Source organism: Rhinolophus sinicus, chromosome 3 (genome assembly GCF_057876585.1).
Source record: "Rhinolophus sinicus isolate RSI-liver-muscle chromosome 3, RSI-T2T, whole genome shotgun sequence".
In the NCBI taxonomy this organism is placed as follows: Eukaryota; Metazoa; Chordata; class Mammalia; order Chiroptera; family Rhinolophidae; genus Rhinolophus; species Rhinolophus sinicus.
The window spans coordinates 161,266,538-161,287,234 of record NC_142503.1 but is presented as its reverse complement, the minus strand read 5'-3'; the positions used below and the strand labels follow the sequence as shown (position 1 = coordinate 161,287,234).

The following is a 20,697-nucleotide window of genomic DNA, read 5'->3' as shown; positions in this document are numbered from 1 at the left end:
CTCTTGGGTATAAGCCCAGAAACGTATACATATGTGCATACACATAAAATGTTCACAAAATTTTTATTCAAAACAACCCCAAACTTAAAATAACCCAATGCCCATCAACAATAGTTGGACGAAGAAATTGGGTATATTTACAGAATGGAACATTACACAACAATGAAAATGAATTATTGTTACATGCAAAAGAACGGATGAATTTCACAGGCCAAAAGTCGAGTGAAAGAAGCCACATACAAAGGAGAACACAGCACATGTTTCAGTGGCATGAAGTTCAAAAACAAGCAAAATTACTCTAGGTCAGGGGTGTCAAACTTTTTTCAACGTTTTTCACCAAGGGCCATATGCGGTAAAATACACACACAGCCGGGCCACTCACTCGAGGTGAAGTACATATTGCCTCACCTGGTTTATTTAAGTAAATATATTTTTGGAATTTGCTGCGGGCCAATTAAAAATGGATTGGGGACACAGTTGGCCCATTGGGCCGCAGTTTGGACACCCTGCTCTAGGTGATCGAGGTGGGAATAGCTGTTACCCTTTGGGTAGAGACTTTTGACTAGGAAGATTCAAAGGTCTTTCTGGATTGCTGGAGATGTACTATACCGCAAGCTGGATGATGGGTATATGGATGTATATATTTGTAAAAGTTCACTGAGCTGCACACTTAAGATTCCTAGGCTTCGCTGCATGTAAATTATAACCTAATTTTAATTAAAAGTAAAAAAAAAAAAGTGTCTTATTCCTCAGTGTTCAGGTTAAGTAATAGAGTTAACTCTGACTCATGAACCATAAGAAACAGCTTAGTTCTCAAATGCACAGCCTCTTCTTGAAAATGGCTAGATATAGGCTACTATTAAAACAATGATCAACACACCTATTACCTAAAAGGCTAGCTAATTACTACCATTTCACATGTGCAGGCACAACTCAAAAGTATTTAAAAGGCAAATTCATATTACGTATCAATGAATATTACATTTCAATAAAATGTTTAAAAGTAGCCAAGTGTTTGTTTTTCTATAATATATAGTAAACCAAATTCTCTAATTTTACCCCAGGTGAGAGAATACTGAAGGCAAGTACTCTTAAGCCATAATTCAAAGTTTCTACCTGTGTAGGCTACGTTAATCTCCCAACCCACCGCATTATTAGTGGTCTTATTCTGTAATGATGCCAACCTTAACCAAGTCATAACTTGCATGTGGTCACTGGTGGGCACACAATTATTGAAACGTTTCTAAAGTGGGATCTACTCACATTGATGATGATGTTCAGAGACTCGTCATTAGGAAGGAAAATACACACACTCCGGCGGTCTTGCATGACTCTGTTGTTGTGGAAGTTCAATTTGTTCATCGTGTGGGGGCCTCTCTAGTGGTCAGGGGTGGGCTCTGAGTCCTCGGCACTTCCTCTGGTTCCGAGCACTCCACAGCCAAACTCTACTCCTCATCACATGCGCTGCAGGAGATGCATCACGAGGTTCCACCAGGCAGGTCTCATAGCTGCAAAGAAGCCCAGAGCAGCTCGTGAGTAAAGGCGGTGAGATGGGGGAGGAGAGACAGGGAGGTGAGCAGCAGCGTCACTGCTCTTGTTGGCTGGCATAGGGACAGCAGCATGTCTCACGGCGAGGGCTGCCTAGGAGAATACTTGAAAACGCCCTGAAATGTATTCTGTTCTTTGCCCACCATCAACTGTTTCACAACTTTCATTCGCACTCATGAATTAAACATCAAGCCAGTGAATGCATCACACATGCCAGGCAGTACCAGGCACTACTAGGCTCCCAGAAGCAGAGCCTGCCTTTGAGGAGTTTCTAGTCTCACGTGGGAGATAACGAAGGGTTCTGAAAATAAAATGACAAAAGAGCAACAGCAACAGAATTCTGAAACTTTTTTTTTTCCCCATTACAAACTCAAATAAATGTCTTGGCGCTTACATTACATTCCTTCTTCAACCACTTGGGTCTGGCTCCCTCTTCCTTTACGTCACCAGCATGGCTGTGACAAAGGAAGCGAGTGACCTCCAGACCAGAAGCAGTAGCCATAGGATTCACTTTAATGGAATCCCAATGTCTCCATGGCGTTCATCATGGTTGTTAAGTCCACCTTACAACATTCTTCTCCCTTAGTTTTTCATGGCACTGCTTTCTCACCTGATTCTTGAACCTGACAATGCAAATAATTTTTCTATTTGTTATTTCACTGTGAACCGATAAAATATATAGAAATAACAAGACTGCATACAACATTAACCCATGTTTGTATACAAAAGAATATGGATTTTGGATACCTCTGATATCTAATCAGTTGATTAAACATATTAATTTTATTTTTTAACTTCTCGCAGGTTTTCAATGCATATGATTTTGTTTGCATGTAATGAAAATTTAATCTCCAAATTTCAATAATTCCACCTTTTATTTCTGTTTCATGCCTCACTGCATTGGCAAAGCCTTGCAGAATAATTTTAAAACAGCGGTGGGTATTTCCTACTTTTAATGATCATATCTAGTTGTTTCATATATCATTGCTAATAGAACATTATTCAACCAAGATATGTTAAGACTAGTTGCCTCTCAAACCATTACTAATTATTTATATTGTGCCTGTCCAGCCATATTTGTAGGATGCAAAAGAGAATTTCCAGGAATATGGAATTGTTATACCAGGCAGAGAATATAACCTTATAGTTTTAGTAGAAAAACTATTATCAGTGCTCACATAAATCAAAGCATAAATGAGATAGAATCTTGGCCTATTTACTTCTTTGGAATTAAATGGCTATCTGTTATCATCAGGAGGATGGGAGAGAATATATTCTTCGATGGCACCATGAGTAAGTATAAACTAGTACTGCTTTTTAAAGTATAAATAAAATGCCATCCACAAGGAAGCTACTCAAACTAAGTAAAAACAAATGGTAGTCTTATATACAGTATTTCCTTCTTAGGAAGGAGACTAAAAGCTCCCTCAGGAGTCCTCTGCTTTTCTTAAAGGATAATAGCAACTGCTTCCCAGTAGGTTGTAGGCAGCACATCACCCAACAGGTTACTGGAGGTCAATGTAGCAGTTCTCGCCAGGTGCTCCATGACCACAAACCAACTGCACCCCAACCCAATTACCCATCGAGAACATGCACACTTTTAGTGTAATAGCTCCAAAGCACCAACTGTAGGACCAGTGTTGGCGGCGTCGGAATCACCTGGATATTTGTAATAAATACCGAATCCTCAGCACGGTGACATTTCTACTCAATCAGAATCTCTAGGGTCAGGTCCCAGGAATCTTAACCTTTTAAAAAAGCTTTGGTATGTCTGACATACAGTCATATTTGGAACTCACACTTCAGGTAACAGAAGGAAGGCAGTGAGCACAAGACTGGATAGAATACCTTGATAATCAACACTAGGAAAACATCTTGAAAGCATAGAATCGGGGAGAAGCAGCATATGTGAATGACATAACATCATCACTGTAACTGGGAAAAGCAAGTCCTCAACATTTCCGAAGGTATAAATTCCTAAAACAGATCACATATGTATACTCAAAACATTTTCCTGAAAAATGTTCCTAGGTGTATCTAGGGATGAAAACAAGTTGGGGAGACAGGGTATATATGCACTCTCGAAAATTCAGAAAACGTTAAAGGCTCTGAGAAGTCCTACACGCAACTTCTTAAATTTGTTTACCTTAATATTTCTCAGACTTACTTGGGCAGAGAATATGTCCCCCACCTCCCGAGACATATCTATTAAAAGTGCTGTAGAATAATATTCTTCGTCATGTCATTGAAGAAACACGGTTCTAAAATGATTTCCTTGTCAAGTATTATACTTCATGGCAAAATTTCCCCTATGTATTGATATATTCCAACACTTAGGCCTCCTACTCTATTAAAATCTTTCAAAAAGAAATTACAAGCTACGCTTAAGTGCATCTTATTTAAATTTAAACCCTTAAATGATATCAATCCCAGTATAATTCTTATTTAAATCCACACTTCAAATTGAGTTAGTTACTCCTATAATTTTCCATTTCTAATTAAACCAATTAAAGGCCTACTTTCTAGAATTTTAAAAATAAACTAGGGGAAAAAATATATTCCGAGATTTGGGATGTTTCAAAGCTTCATTAATTTTAAAATTTCACTTGAGTACAATTTTTATTTATTTTATGGTTCAAATAATGCAGTAAAAAGAAAGACTGGAAAAGGATTATTGAAGAAAATTTAATAAAAGCAGAGTCTTTAAGCAGCAGTACGGCTTCACTGCTGCTTTTTCTGCTTTGAGGATGGCAAACTAGAAAAGTCCTAAAAGAGAGATAGGATTAAGTTTTTACTTTACTCAGGGCTGCACTAAAGCTGATTAAAAGGTTCCCCTGAAGCAGCAAAACAGCCATATCTCCAGTATGTTGTGGTATGAAATTAAATCTTAAATTGGACAGTCCTGAAGAAAAGAATTAAATTAAGTTGATACCAACCTGAATTGCAGAAATTAGCCTCTTATCCATTGGCATTTATTCCGTGTCCTAAACTAAGTCCCCACACAGTCCCAGGAGGGCACCTTCCTATTCCAGGGCAACCCTTGTCTGTCCAATGGTCTAGGACAGATTATCTACAAAGAACAAACCATGTCATAATATCACATTTTCCAGACAACAGCTTTAATAGTGATCAAATTCCATCCTGCCATCTTTAGTAATACCCAATTTACAAATAAAATGTTAAGTTATAGGATTCCTACATTTGGATGTTAAACCCACATTAATATAAGCCCCTTATATCCTGATAAGCACCATGAGTTACAAAGTTACATTGTTGCTTTTCAGAATCAGGAAACCACTATCTTGTGTGGACATTAAATAGACATTAAATGGACATTAGGTGGACATTAAATGGACATTTCCATTTTTTAGAAATTATTGGAAATAACCTTTAAAACTTGGTCATCCTGGAATAAAAGCATGGACTTTAGTTCATTATAATATAGCAATATTGGTTCATTAGTTGTGACAAATGTACCGTAGTCCTGTAAGAGTTAACAATAGGGGAGAGTGGGTATACGTGGGTTATACAGGAACTCTCTGTACTATCTTTGCAATTCCTGTATATTTAAAAGTCCTTTACAATTTTTAAAAAAGGAAAAAACAAAAAGAAAACCTAGGTCCCCAGAAATTTCATACCCATATAATAGTCTGACTTTGAATGGAAGCAAAGGGGAATTCTCAATTCTGAGACTGTCACCCTAGAAAAAGTGAAAAGATGGCAGTTTGATAAGAAGATTACTACAAGGCCAGCATGGTGGGTAGGTATATCGCAAGTCAATAATATATCTTTATTACCTAACAAAAACAAGGCGAGAAATTATCTTGGAAAACCTATATTCTGACTTAATCATTATACGTGATGCCCAAGTTAAACACACAGTACTGCAATATTTATTGGCTGAAAGGCAGAACACAAAAGCAATAGACGGTGTGCCCTCTACACCCATGAGTTCACCATCTACTTAGGGACGCACCACTGCCAAGAAGCTTAAGATTGTGCTTATTGTCCATGCTTCTCAAGAGCACACACACTCTGACGGTCAGCAATCATGGGAGCATAGCTGATGGCAGCATTAAGTATAAATACTGTGGCTAAGACCATTTTGAAATGAATAGCACATAGTCTTTTAATGTATCGTATCCTAAAAGTTATATCAAAATGCCTTTGGTAAATGAGTTGGGTTTTTTCTGTTTTGGGCTTCATTCATTCACCATATATGCATCAAACACCTATTATGTGCCAAGTGCTGTATACAGCACTGAACAAAACAAATGCCCTACTCTAATTAAGACAGAAAATCAATACCTAATGCAGATGGTGATATGTACTATGAAGAAAAAGAAAGCCAGAGTAGGTGAGAGTTGATGGAGGTAAGATGGCAATGTGGATGCTATTTCACATAGGGTAATCGGGGAAGCAACTCTGATATTTGAACAGACACCAGAATTAAGAGAGTGATGTCAATTCCTCCCTTCCTTCTATCTATCCATCCATCCATCCATCCATCCATCCATCCCGGAGAAGACTTTCCCAAGGAGAGGGAACAGTAAATGACAAGGCTCATCTACTATTCAGAAAAGGTAAAATAGCGGCACTAATCATAGCTAACATTTACTATATGGTTACCATGTGCCAGGTGCTCTTGTTAAGTGCTTACGGCACATTGAAGAAAACCGTCAACTCTTGGCCAGGCTTCCCATTGAGAGGTGGGCTCTAGCTCCCTTCCCCTTGAATCTGGTCAGGTCCTGTGTCAAATTCATACTCAGAAGTTCTACCTGATGGATAACTCATTTGTGCAAATATTCTTTGTTCTCACAAAGCACTGTGTCTACACTAACAGTTCAGTAGCTTATACTTGTTACTTTTCTTGTCTATCTCCTCGACTTAGATCTTCTTCAGAGTTGCCAGGACATGAGAAGGCACATCTACAGCTGATCAACAAGAACACGTATCACCTAGAGATCTAGAACTTAAAGCCAGATGCAGCAACTAGACTAAACTTTGGGAGGTTTACTCTGAGGGGAGAAGTTAAACGTATTGTTGGTTGTAAATAGAATGGTTGCATTATATTAGGTGGGGACTCCTTTGAAATTTTATTTGTGCAATTTATGAAAAGGGGAAAGCATGTATGAGTGCATAGGTTCAAATGTGTGCTGGTTGATCAAAGGGCAGAATGTAGAGGTTTTAGTCTACTGGGTACCACCTTTCCACCGAAGTGTTCCTCTGCCATCCCAGATGTTTCTAGTGGGGCTCTCAATCACAGTGTGTTTTCTATTCTGGATGGGCGGAGCGATGATGTAGGATAGAGATGTGACCCACGGCTGGCCAAACAAGGTTCCCTATTCTCAAGTCACAGTGCTTGGTCTAAAGGGCACGCACATAACCCGAGCAAAGCCAGAGTTCCTCCATGGAATTCGTTCTACAAATGCTGGGATGGAGAGGGCTGCTCCTGGTTTTGGATTGCCATTTGTGTGAATGATATAAGCCCGGAGTACCCGGCAATTATCTTTCATGGTAAGAACATCCTGAAGCAGGATGTCATCGCAGAACGGGAAGCTCAGAAAGAATCCTGACTACATCATTTGAACTGCTGTATCTAGCTGTGTCTGAAGCCAGAAACCATTCCTAGAAATTCCCATGTGGTGAGCCAATAAATTATCTTTCCTCTTAAACTAATTCTGCAACTTGTGACTAAGTCTTCTATAACACAGCTTATCCAAACAAGAAGCTGATTTACTGCTTGACACATTTATTCATTAAGTCACTGAGTGTCTACTGTCACTGGCTACAAAGATCGATACTTACTTGGAAAAAAAGAATGCGCTAAGTTTTAAAGTTTCTATTCTACAACGAAGTAGAATATTCACTACGATGAATAAATATATATCATTGGCAAAGAAGACCTAGAAGATGGAAATAAATTTGAGTAACTAAAAAGTTTAGGTGGTTGAGTTGCTATTTAGACACCACCATTCTCTAAGAGCACTACACACAGCAAGCGATTTACGGGAAAATGCATGAATTCATTTAAGGAAAACAGAGTACAGGGCAATTAATTCATAACAGTAATTTTCTGCAACAAAAGAATATCTCACCTTGAATACTAATTTGTGAGTGAATAGTCCTGTCTTACTAAAGACCATAATGTGTTTTTACAGAATTGTGCTGAATGTGCTTTTATTGTCTTGCCCATTTGTAATAAATTACAGTAGCTGCAAAAAAAATGTATTTTTTTTTTTTTTTTTTTTTTGCAAATAAAGTAATTAGAAAGCATAGCTGATATATACTTTGGGAATTGGTAAATTGAAAGTATAGTTGTAGCAATTCTAGTAAGACGAGTTTTAATTTTTGGCCTATTGTATAAATTTGGTAAGGGGAAAAAGCGATTAAACTAATTACCAAATGCAGTCCAGTATAGACTGTGACCTGAGTAACATTATCACGCTCTACATCTATAATTAGCTGTGTATGGCTCTTGAAATAGCTATTATAATATGTAGTTATTGTACACTATCTGTATGTACGTATGTGTATATTTTAAATATGTCAAATGTATATAGGTATGTATATATGCAAATATGTACATACAATATGGGTGATAGCTACACTTAAAATATAGTATTGAATCAGAGGAAAGTGGAGTTTGGAAAGAGGGACTATAACGAGAGGCAATACAATGTGTTGCTTAAGAGTTCGGACGCTGGAGCCAGACTGCTTGAGTGGGCGCCCCAGCTCTGACACTTGCCACCTGGGTGCCCTTGGGCAAGTCTCTTCACTTCTTTGCGCACATTTTTCTCACCTCTGAAATGGGACTGTTGTAAAGATTATTAAACGGGTTATTCACTCCACTACCAAGGAACATGACTGACTTCCTATCATGGAAAGTAAGTGGAAGAATTGCTTTTTGGTCACATGTGCTGGCCATAATCCATCTGTCCTGCCATTAATCAGATCTTGAGTTCTGAAAGAAATGGTGTTTTTCTCCTGTTTGTAGCCCACAGATTATTTCATAGCTGCATTTAACCAATGAGATTTGCTACACTTTGGGACCGGGAATGGAAAAGAAAAAAAAAAACCCTTACAATTCAAGTGGACTTGAGCTGGTGCCAAATCATGCTTGTCATACTTTAATCAACAAAATTATGTGGCTAGTCTGCGGTTATTGAAATGGGAGAATATAAGAAAGACAGAGCTTTATATTGCAATGAGGAGAAAAATTAGTGAAATTGATGTAGTCACAAGCTGTAGTTAACACTGGAAAACACTGCAACCAGTAGGCCTTTGTAGTAAGAATCATAAAGATGTTCATACCTTTTGATCCAGTAATCTGACTTCTAGGGAATGTATAAGAAAGAAATAATTCAACCAAAGCATACCACACTTTTGAATAAAAGTATTCACTGAACCATTATTCATCAGAGTAAAAACGGGAAAAAAATCTAAATAGTCTTACAACAGGAACAGATTAGTAAATTACAGTACATCAAAAACAGTATCAATAAAAAAACACAATTAAACTGTAGTAGAGTGAAGGTTGTGGGATTTGAGAAAAGGCTGAGGAGTGAGGGGAGGGCAGCACTCAGGAAAGATTTCATGGGGGGAGTGGATGCAGTGCAGAGAAGAAAGAATTGCAAGGGTGGAAAGTAACACAAGTAAGGGCCTGAGTGGGGAGGTAGGAGAGAGGCCTGGGCCCCCACAAAGGATGTGTTGCTGTGCCACGGTGCAAACTCAAAGGCTGGATAGATGAGAAATCAGATTATGGAGTGTTTCCCTGCATCTTAAGGCACTTTCTTTAGAACCTCGGGAGGCCTCTGAACAGATTCACTGGGACAGCACACAGTGAGCCAGTTTGCAAAGGTTTGTTTTATGATAACTCCACCAATCACTTTCTCTGGCTTTGGCAACAGTTTTCCCATATTCAACATTCTTTTCTGCTATAACCATACTCGCTTCGTTCACGAGATTACAGAAGCAAAGCAAAAGGTGATGATAACAGTGGTACTCGGAAATGACCCCACCATGTTTTTTCACACTTGAGATTAAAAACATATATTTCTGCAAAGTACGATTCTGGTAGGCTCTCTCTAAACTGAACAGTAATAAGCACAATTCTGTTAATCAACAATTACAATGGCTTCCATCCAGGAGTTCATAAAAGAAGCAATGGGGTTCTTTAGAATTATTTTAAATATTTCCAAAAGCCAGATAAAATTGGCATGTTTATCCATGATGATACCGCAAGGGAAATTAAACGATCATTTACTTAAATAACTTCAATATCATTTTAATCGCTTATTTTGATAGCACATTTACATCTGGTTTTATATGTCAGATTTTAAAAATGAGAACAAATGACAATTTGATAGACAATCTGTCCAAATATAAGTCCCAAGGAAGGTAAGGGAGAGGAAGGATAACAAAAGTGATCCTAGGAGGCTGAAAGATTGGGATAGATTTACTTGCTATTATACATATGTACACATTTTAAACATAATCTTTTAGAAAAAAACCAAAAACCCTTCTTTGGGTCTAGTCTAGCCTTGTAGTGGCTTTTCTCCTCTACTCTACCTCCTCACTGTGTTCTCACCTGTATTTCTAAGTGTTTTGTCTTGTCTCGTTCTTTAAATCCACCACCCCACAATGCTGCCAGGGTGACTGGGTTAAACTGTGCATCCAACCTTGCATATGACACCCCAGCTCACTTCTTCAGTGACAAAGCACTTGTGCAGGATGACAGCTACACTCCAAGGCACAGCAATCTTTCAGCACCAGGTCCCACCCGTCCTCAGTGTGACTCTTCTATAATGCATGTTTTATATTACTTCAGTAGTTTTCCTCATGGTTCCCTGCACAAGTCTTGCTCTCCTATTTCTGTGCATTGACCGTGCTGTTTCCTCTGCCTAGAATATCCTCCCCTGCATATTATCTCACCCAACACTCACCTCCAAAACAACGAAGTATCTTAGTACTCCCTGGAGAACTCCGCACTGGTCTGTGCAGCCTGCCTCCACACTGGTGGGGCTGAGGGGCATTTCTCCTGCACTCTTATCATCCTTATGCTTGTTGGCAAGTCTGGCTCCCCACAGAGGACTGGAATCTCCTCAAGGATGGGAGCTGTCAACATCTCTATGTCTCTATGCCTGGGGCAGTACCAGGTCTGTAACAGGTGCCCAGTAAGATGTGTTAAGTTATTTAAAAATTCACCAGAAATGTGAATAAAGCTCCTAGCAATTAATATTAAAACTATGTTTTTTAAAAAGCACTCTCCCACCTGCACCTCAGCAATGAGTCAGTATTGGTTACAGCTTCTTGAATATTTTCTACATGTTAGTTACAGGGGGAAAGGGATACATTTTCTTCTTACCTTTAAATTTAGTGGACAAATATAATGGGAGAATACTATTTTGCAATACCATCAACAAAATACAGTTTCTAGGAAAGTCTTCATGTGTATCAGGTTAAACCAACTTGTGTGAAAGCAAACATAGAAAAAGATACAACTTATTAAATCCCAACCAATGTAAGTAACAAAAATATCCAACTAAACTTTGACTCTGGAGCCAAACTGCTGGGGTTTGACTCTTAGCCAGCTGTTCACTAGCTCTGTGACCTTGGAGGAGTCCCTTCACCTCTCTGCATCTCAGCTTCCATATCTATGAAATGGAAATAATAACAGGATCTATTTTATAGGATGTTGTAAGGCATATGGTGGCCACTATATAAGTGTTAACTATTAGTAGTTAAACTAGGTAAGCGATATAAGGGGAATTTATAAAATCCAAAGTAACTTGAAGCCTGGAAGGATGGGTGGTGGGCTTGTGGGTGGTGTGATGTGGGAGCTCACGATGTCATCTAGGGCCCAGCTTCTTCCGGGTCCCTTGGAATCACTCCACTTTAAGGCTGGCATCTCTCAAAGTGGCCACATCAACTCGAATGTGGAGGCAAACGAGTACTGATACTCACCCTGCCTTAGATCACAAGCTGCCCATCACTGGGCAGGGGCATGGGACAGTCAGACCCACTCAGGCCACCCAGGGCCCACCTCTAGAGCTCGAGTTGGGATTAACTTCCCTGAAGTAAATGGGTATCAAAACAAAACCCTGGGTACCTTTGGGAAACGGGGAGATAAGGGGAGAAGCTAGATAGATCAACAATAAGAACAAAAGCAATAGTAAAATTCATGAATTCTAAACCAAACAAACTATTTTTTTTTTTACCGGCCATTTGTATTCAAAAGTCATATCAGGTTTAGCAACCAGGCACAAAAATTCCTTTCAACCAAGATGCATTTCTAGCATGACATCGCCAACAAAAAGTGCTGTTCTCAGGGAAAATCCTTTAACTTAGAAGCATCTGCTTCTAATTTCCACAATGAAATCCTTGATTTCTTCATTCATGGGACTTGCACTCAACTCTCTCTCACACAGGAACTGCAGTTTTCCAGATTATGATTTTTCTGTGAAATTTTCATTATCTGGTAGTAATATATGGAATCTTACGTTTTTCCTCTGAAATTAACTTCACTTATTTTTCCTCTGAAATATTTCTTTCCCCCTAAAGAAAATATAATGCCATTACCAAAAACTGAATTAAACATTTGGGAAGTTGTTAGGTTTCTTGTGAAAAAAGGATTTTCCATGTCATGAAATGGTTCTAAAAAGCAACGACGAGATGTGATGTACACACTGGAAATGCAAAAGTCTACTGACAGTAAAACAGATAACTAAAATACGGCACATTAAAACAAATCAGCAGGGAATATTAATGAACCACAGCTACACATTAACAAGCATAAATCTCAAAAACAATGTTAAAAAAAAAACCAAGTTGCAGAAGAATTTTTTCTGTGATTCTTTTCTGTGAGTAGAAAGTTCAGGCAACTATAAACAATGATTCATTATGGGAAGATTATATAAGGAATGAATGATTAACCTCAGAACTGTAGCAGTAGTGCTGGAGGGGCAGGCCAGAGGTAGGACATGTCTTAAGAAATGGGCAGGAGCTTCAAAGATGCTAGAGAAATACTTTTTTAAGGTTGGTAGTGGATGCAATGTGTTCCATTATTAACATCATTGTTTAAAATGTACACAGACATTATAAATTCTCTTCTACATGTGTATTTCACAATTTGAAAAAGTAAAATCAGAGATACTGATGCTGAAAATGCTGTCAATAACCACTACTAGTGATTAAACTTTAAAAAGATACATACGATAGGACAAATATGAAATCAACCACAACATACTAAAATAATCCTTATAAAATATTATTTTGCCTAATACACAGTTGTTTCCATGGCCTTGAAACTGAAAAAAAGCCTTATAAATGAATTCTTATAGGAGCTTTTAGAATTTAGTGGCATGTGTATATATTAATTTCTGGAAAAATAATGTAATAAAGTACAATTGAATGAAAACTTGACCACTGTATCAGATCTTAGAGATGATCTAGTCCAACTCTTTTTATTTTTATAGGTGAAGAAAATTAACTTCTGAGAGAATAACCTGCCAAGACGATACCAGTTGGTTTTAGGTACCCAGTGTGCTTTTCCTTCCAGGATTTTTCTTCTCTAAATTCTACTCCCACAGGTAGGAAACAATTTAGTTGAATTTAGTCCCTTTTCAGAAAGTTCATGTTTTGTATATTTAGACAGAAAGTTGAGAAATATGCCAAAATGATTTACTAAAGTAAACATACCCACATGCTAATAAAACCTGCCTCCTATCCTGATAATTGTAGAATTATATGTAAAAAAAGTTTACGAAGCCAGAAAAAGACTGAGATGGCAGGCGGATGGGGGTGGCTCAGTTGGTTAGCACGAGCTCTGGGCAACAGGACTGCCGGTTCGATTCCCACATGGGCCCCCGAGCTGCACCTTCCGCAACTAAAATGAAGTCAATGAACTGCCGCTGAGCTCCAGGGTGGCCAGATGGCTCAGTTGGTTGGAGCGCGTGCTCTCAACCACAAGGCTGAAGGTTCGACTCCCGCAAAGGATGGTGGGCAGCGCCCCCTGCAACTAAGATTGAACACGACACCTTGAGCTGAGCTGCTGCCGAGCTCCTGGCACCTTGAGCTGAGCTCCCAGATGGCTCAGTTGGTTGGAGCGCGGGCTCTCAACCACAAGGTTGCCAGTTCGACTCCCACAAGGGATGGTGGGCTGCGCCCCCGGCAACTAACAACAGCGACTGGACCTGGAGCTGAGCTGCGCCCTCCACAACTAAGACTGAAAGGACAACAAATTGACTTGGATGGAGCTGATGAGTCCTGGGAAAAACAAACTACTGTTCCCCAATAAAAAATTTAAAAAAAAGTCCTGGAAATACATACACACAGTTCCCCAATAAAGTCGTTCCCCTTCCCCAATTAAAAAAAAAAAGACTGAGATGGCAAAGAATCCAATTTTTACCCTTATGCACATAAATTATGGGCTAAAATTATTTTGTTAACTGGACACACCCAAGAAAGTATCATTTGAGCAGAACACACCCTGACATATACACACGTACTGAGTATGTGCCAAACGTGCAGAACAGGGTGAAGTGAGGCTCACAGGTCCAGGCACTCTTGACAGTAAAAGAAGATCAAAAGCACAATCTACAGACTTCAAAGGAAAAGATTCCTCCGGACATTCTAACAAGGTTTTATATTGCAATAAAAATCCTGATTTAACACCCTTTTGGGGGTTTTGCAGTGAATACATAAGTTAGAGACAAAGTTGTCACACAAACTTACGAAGACATCTGAAAACATGAATTTAAAAAGTCAGAAACAATGATTATTTTAATCATAAAAACTCCTAGAACTTTGATTTATAGTTTGTATTTTTTTTTTTTTTTTTTTACATTGGGGAATATTGGGGAACAGTGTGCTTTTCCAGGATGTCAAGTTGTTGTTTTTCAATCTAATTGTAGAGGGCTCAGCTCACCGGCCCGTGTGGAACTCAAACCAGAGACCTTGGAGTTATGAGCACCGCACTCCAACCACTGAGCAAACTGGCCGCCCAATGGCGGCTCAGCTCCAAGCTCAAGCCATTGCTTCTCACTGGTCCATGTGGAAATCAAACCGGCCACCTTGGTGTTCAGAGCTCGAGCTCTAACCAACTGAACGATCCGGCAGCCCTGATTTATAGTTTTAAAAACCCTTAGGAGAAATGATTACAGTGTTTATTTTATACATGGCTTCTTTAATTACAGCTTCACAAACTATTTACTATTGTTGTTGTCATGTAGGAATTCATCTCCAACACATTACGACACTTACAGCCACACAGAGAACTGGATGATGACTAACTGGAGACCGACAGTCCGTATTTTAGGACCACCCCTTCCCCACCTGCCATTCTCTCGGGGCATCATCCAATCATTAGCCCATTTACTCTAAGGAGACTGAGGTGATGTGTGTTATTCTGGAGAAATATGAATCCAAGAATGAAAGTGACCGTGGGGAATAGAAGAAGCCATGTATAAAATGGGATCCAGGGCTCATATCTCAGCTTTTTCATAGGGGAATCTTCCATCAGAAGCTGGCTATCTGCTACCTGTCCTCTGGTGTTCAAGTCCCTTGGTTACTTCTGGAAGAGAACTGTCATAAATGTGCCCGTTCCACCAAGTGTGAGATCTCATTTCCAAGTGGTACTTACCATGTTTCCCCAAAAATAAGACTGGGTCTTATATTAATTTTGCTCCAAAAGATGTATTAGGGCTTATGTTCAGGGGATGTCCTTCTGAAAAATTAGGGCTTATTTTCCAGTTGGGTCTTATTTTTTGGGGAAACACGGTATGTAGTAACGTTCTAGTTCCCATATACCAATTCACAGGCCTTATTTCTGGAACTCTACTTAACTGAGGTTTTGAAATAAGATACAAACTAAGGTCAACTCAATTATTGCCCATAGATTCCAAAGAAAATAGAAATAAAAGCCACTTCCCAGTGAACCCCTGGGTCCTTGGTGTGTGAAGTCAATAAAATCCAATCCTGAGTCACTGAGTCGCCCAGTCGAGTTGCCTCCATTTGACCCTCCTGTTCATCGGATTTTCTGGTTCTGCGATGCACAACCCCTCTGCATATTGCCAAAAGAGAGCATTCCTCCTTACAGTACTCATCCTCTAATGCTTTGAGAGAGACTTACAGTCTGCTTTTTAAAGGGTGTGGAGGAAGGAAATCAGAATTATACCTTACCCTATGCTAACAGGGTTAATCCTCCAGGAAAAATGGAACGACAGCTCAACCCTGAAGGCTGGAGTTAAAAACAAACCAATCAAACGAAAACAGAAACCGTCCTCCCTCTGCTCAGCACTGCGTCTTTACAGGGCTCTAATCATGCCGGAAAGGCAATGCATCCTGAGGTTGACCTACAGACTCTGATCCTGGGGAAACCACCTCGGCAGCCTGTTCAAGGTCAGCCATCCCTCATGGCAGGACCAAGTCCCCACACCAAAGACGCATCACTGCCATCTTACTCCCCTTTCCTACCACAAAAAGGCTATATGTTTTCAACAATTGGAATCATATCACCTCAGATCCAGAGGTCAATGGAATAAAGAACCCAGAAACAGAGCCATACATAAAGTCATTTGATTTTTGAAAAAGGTGCCAAGGTAATACTGTAAGGGAATGGACTTTCAACAAATAGTGCTGGAACAATGGCATATCCATATGGAAAAAAAAATTGACCTCAACTCTAATATAAGAATTAACTTTAAATGAATTACAGATCTGAATGCAAAAACTAACATTATAAAACTGATAGAAGATTTTTTGTGATATTGGGTTTCTAGAACACAGAAAACATTACACATTAAAGAAAAAAGATAAATTGGACTTCTTTAAAATTAAAAATTCTGCTCTTTGAAATTCACTTAACAATGATAATGCAATCCTCAGACTGAGAAAAATATTTTAAAAACATTTATCTGATGAAAGACTTCAATCCAGAATACATAAATAGCACTTACAACTAACGGAAGACAACTCTCTTAAAAATGTGGGAAAAAAAGATTTAAACAGTCACTTTACCGAAAAAGATATACAAATGGCAAATAAGCATTTGAAATGATGCTCAACATTATTAGTCATCAGAAAAAATGTAGAGTACTACAGTGAGGCAGTACTATACACCCACTAGAACGGTTAAAGTTAAGAAAGACTGCTAATACCAAGTCTTGGTGAGAATTTGGAGCAACTAGAATCTCAGACACTGCTGATGGGAATGTCAAATGCTACAGCCACTTTGGAACACAATTTGAGTTTCTTATAAAGTCTCACATTCATTTATCATACAACTCAGATACCTCACTCTTAGATATCTGCCCAAGATAAATGAAAAGGTACGGCCAGCAAAGACTAACACATGAATGTTCACAGTAACTTCATTTGTAACAGCTCTGAACTGGTAACAATCCAAATATCCATTAACAACAGGTGAATGAATACACAAATTGTGACACCTGAATACTACATAACAATAAAAAGGAACTACTACAGATAGATATATGCAATACAATGCCTGAGTCCAAAAATCATTATGCTCAGTGAAAGAAGTCAGATACAAAAGCAAGGCACAAAAGACTACATGCCATATGATTCCATTTACATGGAATTCTGTAAAGGCAAAACTGAAGATCAGTAGCTGTCTAGGATGGGGGTGGGGTGAGGGAAAAAGAGAGAAAGGAGGTTGTGAGGGTGGAGGAGAAGACTGACCAAAACGGGCTGTGGAAAATTTTCTGGCATGACAAAAATTTTCTATATCTTGGATGTGACAATGTTTACACATTTATATACATTTGTTAAAAGTCACCAAATTATCTACTTAAAATTTGTGCAGTTTATTTATATTGTGTCATTCATATAAAAAAGCTGATTAGAAAAGAAAAAGCTTTGATGAGTCTACATGTTCATTTACATGCCTTATGTGTTAAGTAATATGACATTACCTCAAACCCTTTGCTGCACGATACAGGGTATAAGCAAAAGTGATACAGTATTAGCTAAACTGGCTAAACCTATGGCTTCAAAAAGTTTAAACCAGACCTTAGAGTTAAAATGTAGGAATTCATGGCAATTGGGAAATAGATTACAATTTTAAAGGATACTAAGTAAAAACAAAGGTTGGCCTTTTATGTTTATTGAAGGTATCATCCTAGCAAGAATTCTGGAGGGATAAAACTTCTTGTTAAATAAAAATTGAATAAAAGAGTTTTAAATACGCATAGGTAATGTTTCACTGAGGTACCATGGTATAATTGTTCGTTTGTTTGTCTGTCTCCCCTCCTCAACCAGGCTCTAACTTCTAAAGAATTGGTCCATGCCTTGTTCAGCATTGAATTTCCAGCAAAATGCTTGGCACATAAATGACTGAGTGAAAGAATAAATTGTAGATGGTCTCATGCTAAATTTGGTTTAATTTGCAAAATCCTCATGTAAGTGAAACTTCCTACAGAAAAGCCTATGGTAGATACGCATCCATCAAACACGAACGAGCACTATTTCATTGGAGCTTCATAGCCTTCTTTAGTCCAATTTAAAAATTAAAGTTCTAAAGAGAAATCAAGCAACTGTATTTAATATCTCACCGTTAAATGGATAATGTGCAGTCATTTCAAACACTCCTTATTTTAATTTTAATTACCCTTTACTAACCAATCCTACAAATTAAAGATTTTTTTTTTTTTTTTTTTTTAAGGTAACAGCTGCTCTGAACAAAGGATTGATAGTGTGAAATTTTAGGCATATCTTGTGCTTTTTTCCAGATAAAATTCAACAATCTGGAATTTTGTGCCAAGTTAAGTGCATTATTACGGGAAGTAGAATATGTTTGAAAAGGTTACCCTACCAGTTCAGACTGACACAAAAATTCTCTATGGCAAAACCAATGTAAGCTAATTAAGGAACACAAGTTGATTTCCTATCTGGCGGAAACTAAAACTGACTTAATAAGGGACTATAAAAAAAATCAAAATGTTGCACCATATTTTGCAAATACCCTGGAAATATTTTATCAATAGGGTGACTGACTGTGATGGCAAGAAAAGGAAAAAACCCACAGTCCTCAGAGTTAGAAGAAGAGTATCATGTTCTGGTTTTGTCACAAACTGTATCGGGTAAAGGTGTCGAATCATCCAAGTCATTTAACCTCCTCATCCATAAAATAGCGAGACCTTACTTTAAGGATCAAATAAAGTAACCAAAGTAAAAATTCCTTTTAAAACTACAAAATGTCACATGGATATAAATTGTTACGATGCTAGAAAATCTAGTTGAAGGAAATAAATCCTCACCATCCTTTAATTTTTAAAAAAAGAGATAATATAGGGGCAGTTGGTTAGCACAGTTGGTTAGAGCGCGATGCTCGTAACACCACGGTTGCCGGTTCGATCCCCACATAGGCCACTGTGAGCTGTGCCTCCACAACTAGATTGAAAACAACAACTTGCCTTGGAGCTGATGGGTCCTGGAAAAACACACTTAAAAATGAAAGTTAAAAAAAAGAGAGAGATAATATATACAAAGCATGGTTCTTAGATAATCTGATGAACACTATGTATCCTTAACCCTACAACTATGTGTCCATGAACATGTACGCATTTGTGTTTAATGTTAGAGCTCAGACCAACAGGCCATGACCAACAGTTAGGGAAAGCAGCCTTCCTGAAGGCTGGCCCATGTACATTACAACAATTCCTACACTCTTCTTTGTCCTCTTGACACCTGTCAGTAGTAAATGATCATGCAGATAGAGAGCTGTGATAAGACCGTGAGGTATAGCTGTACAGGATATCACATTTATAAAGCTCTTCTGAATCCATTATTATTTCATCATAATATTATCTTTCATACTCTAACAACACTTTAAGAGCCATGGCCTCATTCAAATATCAGCTATAATTCAACTTCTGAACTGTGACTTATTATAACACCAAACTCTAATGATAGTTAAAATTCTTAAGTCATGCTGTATGGGTATATTTCTATCTACATTTAGGCAGAAAACCCCCATTAATTAAGATGCATATACATTTATGAAAACATTTTATTTTACATTTTAGCATCTTAGAGAATTTAAAGAATACCACTTGGAATTATTCTTATGTTACCTATTCTCATAAACATTTTAAAGTATGTACATGATTTTTTTAAGCTACCAGAGGAACCTAATCAATGACATCTTGATTTGTTTCTTTCAGGAAATTATTCTATTTTATATTAATAGCTACATTCTATTAGTAATCTTCGAAATTCAATCTTTATTTGTAGTTTTTGAATATTTAAACAAAATTTATATTTTTCAATGCTATGTTAAATTTAACTACTTATTACTGTTATAAAAGAGTTATATTTTATTCATGTGTCAGACTTGGAAGATACATACATGGGGTTTCATAAACACAGTTTTTAGTTTATTTTATGGGTCAAACTACTCCCTGGCTTGTAGAAGGTTTTAGTTCATAATATCTTCAGGAGGAATCTCACACACACACACACACACACACACACACACACACACACGAGTAAAATACACTAGGAGGGAGTAGAATCTCTATACATTTAATTTTTTTTCTATTAGCCATTACATCCCAATCTAGAATATATGGTATGAGGATATTATTTTTTCCCCTGTAATAATAGAGAACACATAGGTGGTCAGACGAAGCAGGAAAAGAAAACAGAGGAGAGAGGAAGAAACAGAAGTTCGGGGAAACTAAAACTCGTATCTCCAAGGTGGTCAAAGCAACGGCAGGTAAGATGGGTGGCACAGCAATATAAAAGTTTTGTTCAGAAATAATCCCAACTTGTGGGTCTCCCCCACGCCCAAGCTGAAAGAAAGGTAAGGCCAATACAAGCTCTTTTATAAGAAAATCTGAGGTCCAGCATCACCACATTCCTAGGCCACAAGGCCAAGCGTACCAACTCAAAGAGTGAGAGGCCCATGTCATGTTCAGACAACCTCCTCAGGGACCACTTGATCACCACAACAGGTGTGGACACCACCACTTGTCAAGCGAAGGAGAAAAAACTGCAGCAATGGTTCAACGGGCATTTGCAATGGAGTAAGCTTACGCCTTGGTCAAGCCCAGGAAAGCACAGGAAACACGTGCACACTGTACCTCCATTATGCTCACAGAAAGCCCACGGCATGAGGAAACAGGA

The 20,697-nt window shown here is 38.3% G+C and overlaps 1 protein-coding gene across 4 annotated transcripts in view; it reads right to left on the bottom strand.

Annotated features, from left to right (window-relative positions):
• FRMD6 (FERM domain containing 6) overlaps window positions 1-20,697 on the bottom strand; it is a 213,087-nt gene that overhangs the window by 36,680 nt on the left and 155,710 nt on the right. For all 4 annotated transcript variants that reach the window (XM_074327478.2, XM_019725687.3, XM_019725689.3 and 1 more), the window contains one exon: window positions 1,264-1,508. In XM_074327478.2, coding sequence (XP_074183579.1) covers window positions 1,264-1,362 — 99 coding nt within the window. In that variant the 5' untranslated portion in view covers window positions 1,363-1,508. The remainder of the gene's footprint in view (window positions 1-1,263; window positions 1,509-20,697) is intronic.